Here is a 13,999-nt window from a genome sequence, read left to right on the forward strand (position 1 = left end):
TTTTAGGGTGCAGAGTAAGCAGCTGAAACAAAAAATACCACACGGCAATGAAAAAGAATGAAATATTGCCACGTTGAACAATAGATGAATCTCAAACGTAATGCTGACCAAAAGAAACCAGATAAATAATAGTACATATTAAATATTTCCATTTATATGATGTTTAAAAATAGCAAGACTAATCTATAACTTTGGTGAGTATTGAGTGGGAAAGGGCACAAGGGAGCCTTCCAGTGTCCTAAAAATTTCTTCATATGCATGGTGGTTACATGGATGTATACATAAAAATTCATGAGTTGTTCACTTTAAATTTGTGTATTCTTCTATAGAAAGTTTATGTCAACCAAAATTTTTAATTGAAGACTCTGGGGAAATGAGGAACAACTGCGGGAATAAGGCGATAGAGGATAATAGGGCACAGGTGCTTCCTTATGGTCTCCTTCCACTTTCCTCTTTATTTTCTCAGTTCCCTTGCACTAATTCTCTGATCGCCTCTCCCCATTCTGAATAATTTGTTTCTGAAGGGACTAACCATTGGGTACTGCACATTGACTCTGTGAATAGAAAAGTGTAACCATAGCTCTATCAGCTGATTCCTTTATCAGTAAAATAAATGGCCAAGGACTGTAACACTTTCTTCCTCTATCAGTTCTGACTTTGATCTACATAGTACATTTTTCCAATGTTTAACTTACTCAGATTGCCTTCTAAAACAAGTAACAAACTCCTAATTCATAGTTTTAGATTCACTGTCAACTTTGGAGTAAATCACTCTAAAGATTGGAACATTCTAAAGGTGGATCATCTTAATTTTAGAGTTCATGTTTCCTTCCTTTAATTTTACTCACAGCTGGGATTATAGGTGACCATTTTTACGCTTCTGTGACACTAAGAAGACCCAAAGTAGAGTGGGTGCTATAAGGTTATAATATTTTAGTCTTAATCCAATTTATGACATAGTTCTATTTGAAATAAACTCAACTCAGAACATAGGTGTGCCATCTGCCTCAGATATTGGGGACCAATTTCTAAAATTTAAGTTTAGTTTGAGATCACAGAATCCCCTAGTTAATCCTTATAGGTCAACCTACATGGCAAACTTCCAAGTTTTCCCATAATGAGAGAGCTGCAGGACAACATGGTGATCTTTTCTGTAGAGATTTTTTGATTGTTTTAATGATGATATATACTCTAGCAGAAGTTTAGGTTTGGTCTAAAGTGCTATACTCTTTATTAGGTAATCATGTAACTACCTGAGACCAGATATTTGGTTCCATTCTCTATGAAACTAAATAGAAAAAAATTTTAAACTAAATTAAAATATTCATTAGCATGTAGAAGAGTCACTTAAATATGGGAATTTTATAATAAAATGAGTTATTTATTTTTGAGAGAAGTACTCCAGGGCAATACTGATTTTTGTAAAAGAAATGGTAATTTACTTCCATTTACCCCCATAATGGGTTAGTACCTGCTTTATACTGGTGACTTTAGAATAGATATGCTCATTCCAAAGTTTAAAAGTCTGTGTGTGTGTGTGTGTCTGTCTGTCTGTCTGTCTGTCTAAGTGTAAGTACATACACATACTCCGAAGTATGCCACATTCTGATGCTGTCGTTCTGGAGATTGATAGAAATTGTAGATAAAGAAGACCAGTTTTTTTTGGGTCACTGCACTGAGATGAGCTTAACAGTCAATCCCTGTTTTGTACTTGCTGGATTGTAGAAGTGGAAAAGAATATATTTTAAAATTGTAATATACAAATGTGAAGTGCTGTTTGAACTATTCCTCAGAACCTTGAGCTGACCTAAGAATGGTGACTGCTGGTTCCTTAATTTCCATTTTACACTGAAATACCTGCCATTGTTTAGATTGCTTGTGTCTTGTAGGTATTTCTGAGAGATCATCTAGCTAGAGGTATGTTTTATGAATTTGGACCCTTTTTCAGTATTCTTCTCCCAGTAACACAGCTTTCACCTACATATTTTGAAGATGGGAAACATTTCTGTCATTTCTTTTTAATCTTTTGCTTTCGGAATGAAATTGACTCTATAATGTCCATATATTGGGTCTTAGTACTGATGTAATTCTTGGGAGCAGGATGAATGCCTGCCTTTAACTAGATAACTCATCCTCGAATCTGTGGGAGCCTGTTAATCAGCATGTCATCCAGGATCAAAAAGTAAGTATGGAAAGAACAAAAAATTAACTTGCTTGACAATGCTTCTGTTTGTCAGTATTTGTATTGGCATAGAGTATAAACAGAAGTGATAAGAACTGGGATCTCTAAATTAAGTATTATATGACCAAGTTGAATCTCTTCAGGTCTGATTACTTTTCTAATTAAATATTAATTTATTACAAACATTTCTGTCCAGTAGGCTATATGTATAGTTTTAAATTAATTATGATTCAGTTGTAACACAAATCATTTTTACAAGTAGCTTTCATATCTACTATGAAAAGTTAGAAATAATATTTAGGATTTTTTAGAACCAAATTTGCATGTAAGTATGAGCATTATTATAATGGAGTTTTCCCTTTTTTTCCCTAGGTGGCTCTAACTAACTACACCTTTGAAAATGTGAGCTTTCATGTTCTTCATCAGCGTTTTCCCCTCTTTACTTTTCGAGTCTTATCAGATTGGTTTGATAACAAGACAGATCTATACAGGTAATGTTTTATAACTCTGAAGAGGATAATATCTCTTTTTAAAAATCAGTATTATTGGAGTATAATTTATATACAATAAAATGCACACATTTAAAGTATATTGTGCAATGACTTTGAAAAATGTATACACCCTGTAATCACTACCCCAATCAAGATAAAGAACATTTCTAACACCCAGAAAATTCCCTTATATAGCTTTGTAGTTAATCTACCTATTCCTTAACCACCCAGGTAAGTATGAATTGAATTTCTATTACTATAGATTAGTTTTGTCAGTTTTAGAACTTTGTATTATTAGAATTATTTACAGTCTACCGCTTTGTGTCTGCTTTCAAGAAACTCAGCATGTTTTCTGAGCTGCAACCATGTTGTTGCATGAACCAGAGTTTGTTCCTATTTTTATTACTAAATAATATTCAATTGTATGAGTATACTACAATTTATCCAGTCACCTGTTGATGGACAGTTGAGTTGTTTCTGGTTTGAAGCTATTATGAATTTGTAGCATGTGTCAATACTTCATTTCCTTTTATTGCCAAATAATATTCCATTGTGTGGGTATATACCACATTTTATTTATTTACTCATGAGTTGATGGACACTTGGGTTACTTCCACATTTTGGCTACTCTGAAAAATGCTGTTAGGAACACTTGTATACAAGTTTTGGTGTAGATGAATATTTTTATACCTCTTGGATATATACTTACGAGTGGAATTGGTCAATTATACCGTAACTCTATTTTTAACAATTTGAGGAATTGTCAGTCTGTTTCCAATGCAACTGCACTATTTTACATTCCCACCAGCAGTGTATAAGGGTTATAATTTCTCTGCATCCTCACTAACACTTGTAAGGAGTGTTTTTAATTATAGGGTGATTTTTTTTTTTTTTCTTTTCATGTTCATTTTCTAGTTTTTCTGTACGGATTAGTCATGTGTCATAGGAACAGGTTTTTAAACTTTTTATTGAACTATATTATGTGACTATATTGTTTTAAAACCCACATAATTAAAGGTTGCAATATATTTGAATCTTAATATTCCTTAAATGAATAAATTTTATTCTTTATCATATACCTTTGGATAATTTTTACATTTTATTAACAAAATATTAAATCAAAACTTCCTTTCATAGCTTTGGTGAAGGTTTTTGTTGTTGTTTGCTTATTTTCTTAACAAAAAAAGTAGGGTAAAGAGGTTTTCATGGCTTAAATCAACAGAATATTTGTATTTTCACAGGAAATACTGATCTGACATATATATTTACCCCACGTATGGTCTCATTAAAACTATTTTCCTGATTTTTCTAAATCTTCACCAAATTACTCTGTTGCTTTCCATAAGACACCAGTGCATACTTTTTTTTAGACCGGTATTAACAATGATAACCCAAAGCCTCCATGTTTTTTAAAAGCCTATAGATAGCATAATTATAATTGGATAATTATTGCATCATTAGCAGTGGCATCTAAGAGACAATGTTCATTTTTTATAATAAAAATAGAGTAAAATCAAGCAAAATATTGAAAATAATTATCCTTAGTCTTATCACAAGCATTATTTTAAACTTTACATATTTGCACTAGGTTTTATGCCCTTGAAGTATCTGAAACTTTCTAATGTTTAACTAATTAACCTACTTTGCTAAAGGCTCGATCATGACTCCCTCCATAAATAACCTCACTTTTAATAGGTAGTTTTTGACATAATGAAAACAGTACTAGTTTCAAGTATACAAATTTTTCCCAAACGTTCATAGCATGGATTCTCTTTTAACAGATGGAAAATGGTTGATCATTACATTAGCCGTGTCCGTGGAAATCTCCAAATGTTAGAACAGCTGGACCTGATTGGGAAAACCAGTGAAATGGCTAGACTTTTTGGCATTCAGTTTTTACATGTACTGACAAGGGGTTCACAGGTAGGAAATCAATTTTCTTGCACACTTGAAAGTTCTATGTGAATGATACACGTACTTTTGAGATGTTTGAGGTGATTTGATTTTTTTTTTTTTTTTTTTTAACTTTCTATCTATCTGGTACCAACTAATACATACATGTAGCTAGTTAATCAAATCTTGTCATTTCATTTACTGGAAAAGCTTTAATTTACTTAACAGCTCCGCTTTTTATTTTTTCTCCACACCAACTTTTTGGCCACTGCTGAGTTTTGCATGATAATAAGAAAATAAATGGCTATGCCCTTGAGGATGGTGTTATGTTCCTGAATACCGTCAGTGTGATTAGGGATGACTTGAAAGGCCACTCAGAACTGGGGATGTGGCAAAGAAAGTCTACCTCTCTTTTGTTTTACATTCCTACTTTTGGCTGTTCCAACTCCCAGCAGATAACTTTAATATAAAAAAAAGAAGAAGGAGGATTTGGGAATCAACGTAAGTGGGCTGTATCACTTTTTTTTAAAGTTAAAGAAAAATGGGAGCTTGGAAGCCATTTAACTCATCTCTTTCTAACTAGTTTCCCAAGGATATAATGAAAGATTTTTGTTTAAATGCCTTGCTGAAAATGGTTTCATGCTTTTATTCCACAAATGTTTATTTGAATACTTTTAGTGTGTTAAATAAACACTGTGCTAGCCATCCGGGATACTACATTAAATCGCTTAGTTTCCTTAACCTCATAAAATCTTTTATTTTAATTATTTTATGTCTATAACATTCCCCCAATCTACCAATTCAGTAAATATAGCAAAACTAGAGCGCTAACTACTTGGGCATTACCTGTTGCTGTATTTAGTTTTATTGCTATTATTAAATAGCTTATAAAGCTATTTATTTTACTTATTTATACTCCCACAAGTTTTAAAAACTATTTGAGCTGGCTTATAATAAAAGGCAAAGATACTTTAAAACCATATGAGAATACTTCAGTGAACCCATGCTGGTTCTTGTGAGTGCTTTCTTTTTCTAAACTATAAACCATCTGCTTTATAGCAGTTATTATAAACTATCAGTAATTGCTTGATTAATTTTTGTGAGGGACCAGTATTAACCTGACTACCTTTCAATTCTGGAATCCTGTGTTCCTTCTTGGGAAATTGAGATAACATTTATCCATCTCAAGTGTCCTGACCCCCATTCTCTAATTTTCCCAAATAAATTTGTCAAAGATTATTGGCCAACTTTTTTAATGAAATTGTCAAATTGTACAACTGTCTTTTCTACAGCTGTTTATTATGATATTGCTATCTTTAAATATTAAAAGAAATCTAATTGTGCCTGTCTTTTCAAAAATAACTTATTGTGTAAGTTATTTGACATATTTTGCAGTTTTTATAAAAGTTATGGGAATAGGAAAAGGACTTACAAAGGGTTCCCTTCTGATACCTGAAAGCCGATTAAATAACCGTTATGTAACTGTGTTGTAAGAAGTCTTACAGCCGTATTTTGAAGAGCAAAACATCCCCCAAATGATTTTCACATATTCAAAAGACCAATATATTTGTATTTAAGTTTCTTCTTCCCTCCCTACTTCTACCTCTCTGCCTGCAGTACCGTGTGGAATCAATGATGTTGCGTATTGCTAAACCAATGAACTATATTCCTGTGACACCTAGTGTACAGCAGAGATCCCAGATGAGAGCTCCACAGTGTGTTCCTCTAATTATGGAGCCTGAATCTCGTTTCTATAGCAACTCTGTTCTCGTTCTGGATTTCCAGTCACTGTATCCTTCTATTGTGATTGCATACAACTACTGTTTCTCCACCTGCCTTGGCCATGTGGAAAACTTGGGGAAGTAAGTTTTTTTTCATATTTACAATTACTTTGTTGTACTTTGTATTTCTTACTAAAATTAGACTTTCTTTGAGTGCCTCTTTGCACATGAGACTGCCCTTATGAGCAAGGTGAATGGGCTGTAGCGCATCTAGTCTGCTCTTTGTAGTTACCTTACTAATAATTAACATGGATCACCGTATGACTGATTGAGCGTCATGGATGATTAACTCATATGAAGAAGATTGTGAATACGATCAGCCTTGCGATTTATCTGTTCCATCTTCGTGTATATCTATGGTCTTTTTTAAATGAGTTATATTTAATTTGTTGGTATAAATCACTTTTCAGTGGAACAGTTTGAGGATTATGATCTTATAACTTCAGCTATGACCTCCTCTTGACTTTTCTTAGAAATAGTTTGTTTTCTAAAAAAAAAGTTAAATTGCCAAATGTTAGATTTTATTTTTTCCTGTCAACCAAATTTTTTCTCATAAGAAATACAGTCTTCCTTTATAATGATTTCTGTGTAATTAAAACCAAGTGTTATAGTTTTAGTCTGAAGTATATTCACTCCTTATAGAAAGCTTTTATGGAAATTGTATTGGTAATTGTCTTTTTAGTAAGAACAGGAATTTGGAAAAGTTAGTTGCAGTCTTTTTACTTAAGGCTTAAATTTTTCTTTAGGGAACTTAGTGTAAGGTAGTCATATGTTGAGCTGAAATTTGGTATTTTAGTATAGATTTTTCCCATGTACTTTAGGATAGTGCTGTTTAAGAAATGTTTCTAATATTTGAAGAACTGCTTTTTGGTAACTAAACAAATAAACATATTACTAAGTATATTAGTTCATGTTTAGATGTTTAAAAATGAGTTTCCAATAGAATTAGAAAGATTCCTAAAATTGCCTAGAATCTCTGTTCTGTGATTTGAGAAAGTATTTGCTTAATTTTTTTTTTTCTTAACAGGTATGATGAGTTCAAATTTGGCTGTACCTCTCTAAGAGTACCTCCAGATTTACTTTACCAAATTAGGCATGATATCACAGTGTCCCCCAATGGAATAGCTTTTGTCAAGGTAATACTCTCTTATAAATGAAAGGTATCAACTGTGGCTTAACCTTTGGAGAGCTAATCGTTTAGATGTTGTTGGCATATAATACCAAAAAAAAAAAAAAAAAAAAGTTTGCTTCAATATCTTATCTCAGAAAGTCAAAGATATAGGGAATCTTCTAAGAAATTTTTTTAATCATTTTTAAAAAAAAAATAGTAATCTTGTTTTGCATGAATTTAGGTTTAAAATCTTTTAATTATTAGATTTTAGTTTTTAATGAACTATTGCAAGAAATAAATGTGCCTATATACCTTCTGCCCTCTATTAGAATCTGGCAGGCTTAAGTAGCTAATTGATGATCACAACAATGTTAACTTATAAAGATTAAAATTGCCTTAAGGTGTATACTTTACTAATTGTTTTATATATTTTAAATTAAATTAAGACTGTCTTAGAAATAATGATATTCTAATGTATTTATTGATTGTATTTTTTAAGAAGATACCCAAACTAATAACAGAGTCCCTTTTTTCTCTCCCTTGTCTCCCCTCAAAAGAAGCTAAAAAAGCCTCATAAATGAATAAAGACAAATAGGAAGAGATCTAGGAGAAGATTATATTGCCTCTCATATGCCAACTTCATTCCTTTCTTTTCTATTTCCTTAGCAGTGAGTCTATACTAGAATCGTGGGATGGTACGGTGGTTGGTGATGGTAGCATGGACCCCACTAGCCCTCAAATTCATTCTGGTGTACTTAGCAAAAGTATCATCGTTCTCTACTAGTAAGAGGATGCTGTGTTTAAAGAGTACTATAAAATTAGCCATTTAGATATGAGGAAAATTTTTACCAAGTGAGTTCATGATATATTCCATTTTGGAAAATACTACATTTTAACATAATAACATATATTATGTCTTAATATAAACATTATGGCTGCTTCAGAAGGTACACAGAATGAATTAGAGGTTACAATATGTTTTCATTGTCACATATCTAGCAGCTTATTATTTTATCTCCCTTTAACAGCATTTTAAGAACTTGCATCTACATTTTGACCCAATGTGTAAAGCTTAATGAAAACTAGATTTTTTAATATTCAGGAGTGTGATTATCCTATTCCTGAGATTTTAATTGTTCAGTCCAACATGCATTACCTTGCACGTGTCTGTGAATCATCTTCAGAGTTAATACTGTTTTGTGGTTTTCATTCCTAGTGGAGTTCTCATAAATTCTCCCTAGTCTTGATTAATACAAATGATTTTTTTTTCTTTTTTTGGCATCAACAAATTTTATCACCTCACTATTCATCCCCTCTTCCAGATTGCTAATAAATATAGGCCGGAGGGGATGGCTTAGTGGTCTAAGCATCAGATTTGAAATACCTAGAGTCCCTGGAACTGCAGGTTTGAATGTCAGCAGAGTCAACCCAGCTCTTCATTCTTCCAAGGTAGATAAATGGAGTTCCATGCAGATTACTGTGTGGGGTCATTAGGATGAGATCTTTAAAAACTGAGGTTTGTTATGAGTGATACAAATCCCGTGTGTCTTTCTGAAAGAGTGGGGGTTTGGATCAAAGTTTTGACAAAATTTCCCTCTGAACTCATTATATGGTCTCTTATGTACTAGTTGGCATCCTCCTCCCTGGAGGTCTTTGAACTCACATAGTAGTGCTACATTAGATTTATAAACATTACAGGAACCTTTTAGGAGAAAAGTCCTCTTCAAAAGAAAGAAAATGTGATGATTTTATATTGATGGCCACTGGTCCTGTGGCCACGCTATTGTTCGTATGTTTCAATTCATGACAGTTGGCCATTGTTATACTTTGTGCTTCCTTCTTAATTGTCTAAATCTATAATGTTTAAGGGATTTAAACATTCTTTTTTTCCTTTATGATAGCCTTCAGTAAGAAAGGGTGTGCTACCAAGAATGCTCGAAGAGATTCTGAAGACTAGACTGATGGTGAAGCAGTCGATGAAGGCTTACAAGCAAGACAGAGCCCTTTCACGAATGCTCGATGCACGTCAGCTAGGACTTAAGCTGATAGCAAATGTCACATTTGGCTACACAGCTGCTAATTTTTCTGGGAGAATGCCATGCATTGAGGTAAGTGATACAAGTCTATAGTTTTTTTTCAAAAGAGACTAAAGCAGCATTAAATGAATGCCTATTCATTAAACCATTTTGTTTTGAAACTTTAGACAAAAGGGTTTCATTTCCATAACATAGGATCAGTTTTTCTCAAACCAGGACTTATATATTGATATATACATATTCTTAGGAATTTGTGCATTTTCTCTATGAGAACTCTTTGTGTTTTGTTCAATGATAATTTTAGAAATTAGCATACACATATTTCTGCATAATCTGGATGACCATATTGTAACCAATTACTGACATGAGATTTCAGTGCCGCCTTTACAGCATTGTTTACAGTAACACTGGTACTAAATAATTCTTTTTAATGTATAGATAGAGGTCTGATGATAGTTCAGTTGTCTTCTCCAAATGTCAGAATAAAAACAATCATTCCATATTTACTAGTGTACCAGTAGATATAAAGCAGAACCTTTCTTTTGCAGTGGTAGTTGCAATTAAAAGACACTTTTCATTAAACAAGACTAATTTCTTGTTATTTACTAAATTAGGGTGTTAATTTGACATGAATACAGTCAGTGTAGTATGACAGAGTAATACAATAATTTACTAATGGTTGAGAAAGGAACAGAGTAGGCTTGTTTGCTTGATGATCTTTTCATGCCAAATGAAGGCTAGAGCATTGTGGTATACCATATTTGCAGTAGTTCAATAAGAGAAAAGCATTGGAAGAATCAAGTTCCCACAGAGCTCACAGTAGGCAAAGTAAACTCCAAAAACCTGTGCAAGGGACTTACGGTTTCATGTCCAACATGTAAGAAACTGAAAGTCTCTACTCTGTCCTCACACCAAGTAAGCTGAACAGACAGAAAAATCAACAACTCTTCTTAGATCTGTCAGAGAGGTGAAGTCACAGGGTAAACTGCTGCCCCCAAAATTGAAGAAGTGTATACAGAGAGTCACAACTTACCAGAGCAGAAATCAAGAGCACAAATCTCTGTGAGAACCAGTGCCATGGTAGGGAAAACCGAACTATAACTGATGAATCGCTGGAGGCTCAGGGTGGACAAATCTGAGCGATAAAAACTCCAAAGGACCCAGTCATCAGGGTCCCCACACTTTTACGAATTTTACCTCTAGGAGCTCAACCAGGTTCTAACAGTGAATATGAGAAAAATTCCCTTGTGCTTCTGGCACAGAGAGAGGAAAAGAACCATTTTGAAATACACCAGAGCATTCTGTTTTTAACAAAGTCTGCCCTCAGGAGAAACTATTTAACCAGAGCTTAACCTGCTGGAGTTTTATCAGAGCCTAACTGACCTGGAGAAAGGGAAATACCCAACTCCAACTGCTCTAGCCTTCTACATGGAAGAAAAATACTGCAGCCCACTCTAGTCCCACCAAAGTGTCCCACCAGAGTGGGGTGAAAAACTGAAAATCACACGTGAAGTGTACAGTCCAGAGGCACAGGTTCACTGAAAGACTGAGACCTACTTGTAGGACTAAGGAGCCCTTCCCCTCCCCCAACACCTTACCACCACATTACTAAAGGCCTATTTATAGCAGTTCCTTTTACCCAATACATCATGTCTGGCTATCAAAAAAAATTGCAAGACTTACTAAAAGCCAAAAAACACAGTTTGAAGAGACAGAGAAAGCATCCGAACCAGACTCAGATAAGGCAGGGATGTTGGAATTAGACTGCAAATCTAAAACTATGATTAGGATGCTAAGAGCTCCCTCCAATAGCTAAAGTAGACAGCATGCAAGAACAGATGGGCAATGTAAGCAGAGAGGTGGAAATTCTAAGAAAGAACCAAAAAGAAGTGCTGGAAATCAAAAATCCTGTAACAGAAATGAAGAATGCCTCTGACTACTACACTGAACATGGCTGAGAAAAGAATCTCGGAGCTTGAGGAAATCTTAGCAGAAACTGCTAAAACTTAAAAAGAGAAAAAAAGACTGAAAAAAAGAGATATCCTAAAACTGTGGGACAGCTACAGAAGGTGTAACATACATGTAATAGGAATTCCAGAAGGAGAAGAGAGAAAGGAACAGAAGAAATACTGAAACAATAATGACTGAGAATTTCCCCAAATTAATGTCAGACACCAAACCACAGATCCAGGAAGTTCAGAGAACACCAAACAGAATAAATGCCCCAAAAACTAAACCTAGGGACATCATTTTCATACTGCAGAAAATCAACACTAAATTAAAAATCCTGAAAGAAGCCAGAGGGAAAAAACACCTTGCTTATAGAGAAGCAAAGATAAGAATTATATCCAACTTTTCCTCAGAAACCGTGCAAGCAAGAAGAAAATGGAGTAAACTATTTAAAGTGTTAAGAGATAAAACCCTTCAACTAGAAATCTCTACCCTACAAAATTATCATTCAAAAGTGAAGGAGAAATTAAGATTTTTCTCAGACAAGTAAAAATTGAGGGAATCTGTTGGCAGTAGACCTGCCTTGCAAGAAATGCTAGAAAAAACTCTTCAGTGAGAAGGAAAATGGTAATAGGTCAGAAACCTAGATCAATACAAAAGAATGGAAGAGCATCAGAGAAGGAATAAGTAAAGGTAAAATAAACACTTTTATTTTTCTTATTCTTAATCTAACAATTAACAATTTATTCAAAATAATAATAGCAACAATGTATTTGATTATGTATGTTTATATACATGTATGTGTAAGTAAAATGAATAACAAATGGTACAAGGAATGGGAGGAAGGGATTAGGATTATTTTATTATAAAGTACCCACACTACCTGTGAAGTGGTATAGTGGTTTTGAAAGTGGTATATTTTAAGTAAATATAAATATTGCAAAATTTGGGGCAACCACTATAAAAAGTTTAAAAAAAAAATACAACTAATGTGTAAGAAGGAGAGAAAACGGAATCATATAAAATAGTCAAAACCACAAAAGGCAGTAAAAGAGAGGAAAATAAAAATAGGAACAAAAACAAAGGCAACACATAGAAAATAAAATCAGGAAGGACACGGCTGAACAACATAATCAACCGGATATAATGGACATTTATAGACTACTTCATCCAACAACAGCTGAATACGTATTCTCAAGCTCACATGGAACATGCACCAAGGATAGACCACATTCTGGGCCATAAAGCACTTTTAACAACTTTAAAAGAATAAATCATACAATGTCTGCTTTCAGATCACAATGGAATTAAACTAGAAATCAATAACAGAAAGATAGCTGGAAAATCCCCCAAATACTTAGAGATTAATTTAAGCAGCATATTTCTAAGTAACGCATGGGTCAAAGAAAAAAAATCTCAAGAGAAATTTTTAAATATTTTGAACTAAATGAAAATGAAAACACAGCTTATCACAATTTGTGGAAGTCAGCAAAAACTGTTAGGAAATTTATAGATTGAATGAATATATTAGTGGGAAAAAGACCTAAAAGCAATCATCAACTAAGCTTTTACCTTAGGAAACCAGAAAAAGAACAAATTAAATCCAAAGCAAGCAGAAGAAAAGAAATAATAAAAACTACAGCAGAAATCAGTGAAATTGATTTTCTCAATTGATTTCATGTTTTCAGAACCCCAAAGCTAGTCTTTTGAAAAGATCAATAAAATCAGTAAACCTCTAGCCAGCATAACTAAGAAAAAAAAAAAGAGTACACAAATTGCAAATATCAGAAACAAAAGAGGGGACATCACTTCAGTTTCCATGGACATTAAAAGGATAATAAAAGAATATTATGCACACAAATTTGATAACCTAGATAGAGTGAACCAATTACTTGAAAGACATAATCTGCCAAAACTTGTACAAGAAGAAATAGGCAATCTGAGTAGGCCTATATCTATTAAAGAAATTGAATCATTAATTAATAGCCTTCTAAAACAGAAAGCACTACACCCAGATGGGTTCACTGCTAAATTCTACCAAACATTTATGGACGAATTATACCATCTCTCTACAGTCTCTTTCAGAAGATGCAAGCAGAAGGAGTACTTTCTAACTCATTCTAATTACCCTAATACCAAAACCAGACAAAGACATTGTAAGAAAACTACAGATCAATATCTCTCACGAACATAGATGTAAAAATCCTCAATGAATATTAGCAAATCAAATCCAAAAATGTCTAAAAACAGTTGTACACCACAACCAAGTGAGATTTATTCCAAGTATGCAAGGTTGGTTCAACATTGAAAAATCAGCTGAGAGCCATCACATCACATTCAGGTTAAGTAAGAAAAATCACATGATCATGTTAACATGCAGAAAAGGCACTTAACAAAACCCAATACCCATTCATGATACAAACTCACAGGAGACTAGGAATAGAGGAGAACTTTGTCAGTTTGATGGAGAATATCCACCAAAAAACCTGCAGCTCATATTATACTTAACCATGAGAAACTTGAAGCTTTCTCACTAAGGTCAAGAACAAGACAAG

At 33.5% G+C, this 13,999-nt stretch overlaps 1 protein-coding gene across 8 annotated transcripts in view; it reads left to right on the plus strand.

Annotated features, from left to right (window-relative positions):
- Positions 1 to 13,999, plus strand: part of REV3L (REV3 like, DNA directed polymerase zeta catalytic subunit) — a 190,537-nt gene that overhangs the window by 148,826 nt on the left and 27,712 nt on the right. For 7 of the 8 annotated variants that reach the window (XM_082404696.1, XM_082404701.1, XM_082404697.1 and 4 more), the window contains 5 exons: positions 2,555 to 2,673; positions 4,455 to 4,596; positions 6,184 to 6,428; positions 7,375 to 7,483; positions 9,360 to 9,566. In XM_082404696.1, coding sequence (XP_082260822.1) covers positions 2,555 to 2,673; positions 4,455 to 4,596; positions 6,184 to 6,428; positions 7,375 to 7,483; positions 9,360 to 9,566 — 822 coding nt within the window. Of the gene's footprint in view, positions 1 to 2,554; positions 2,674 to 4,454; positions 4,597 to 6,183; positions 6,429 to 7,374; positions 7,484 to 8,780; positions 8,908 to 9,359; positions 9,567 to 13,999 lie in introns of those variants that run through there. The other variant, XR_014248190.1, reaches the window with a different exon arrangement.

Source organism: Balaenoptera borealis (genome assembly GCF_965194805.1).
Source record: "Balaenoptera borealis genome assembly, chromosome: 9".
NCBI classification, from domain to species: Eukaryota; Metazoa; Chordata; class Mammalia; order Artiodactyla; family Balaenopteridae; genus Balaenoptera; species Balaenoptera borealis.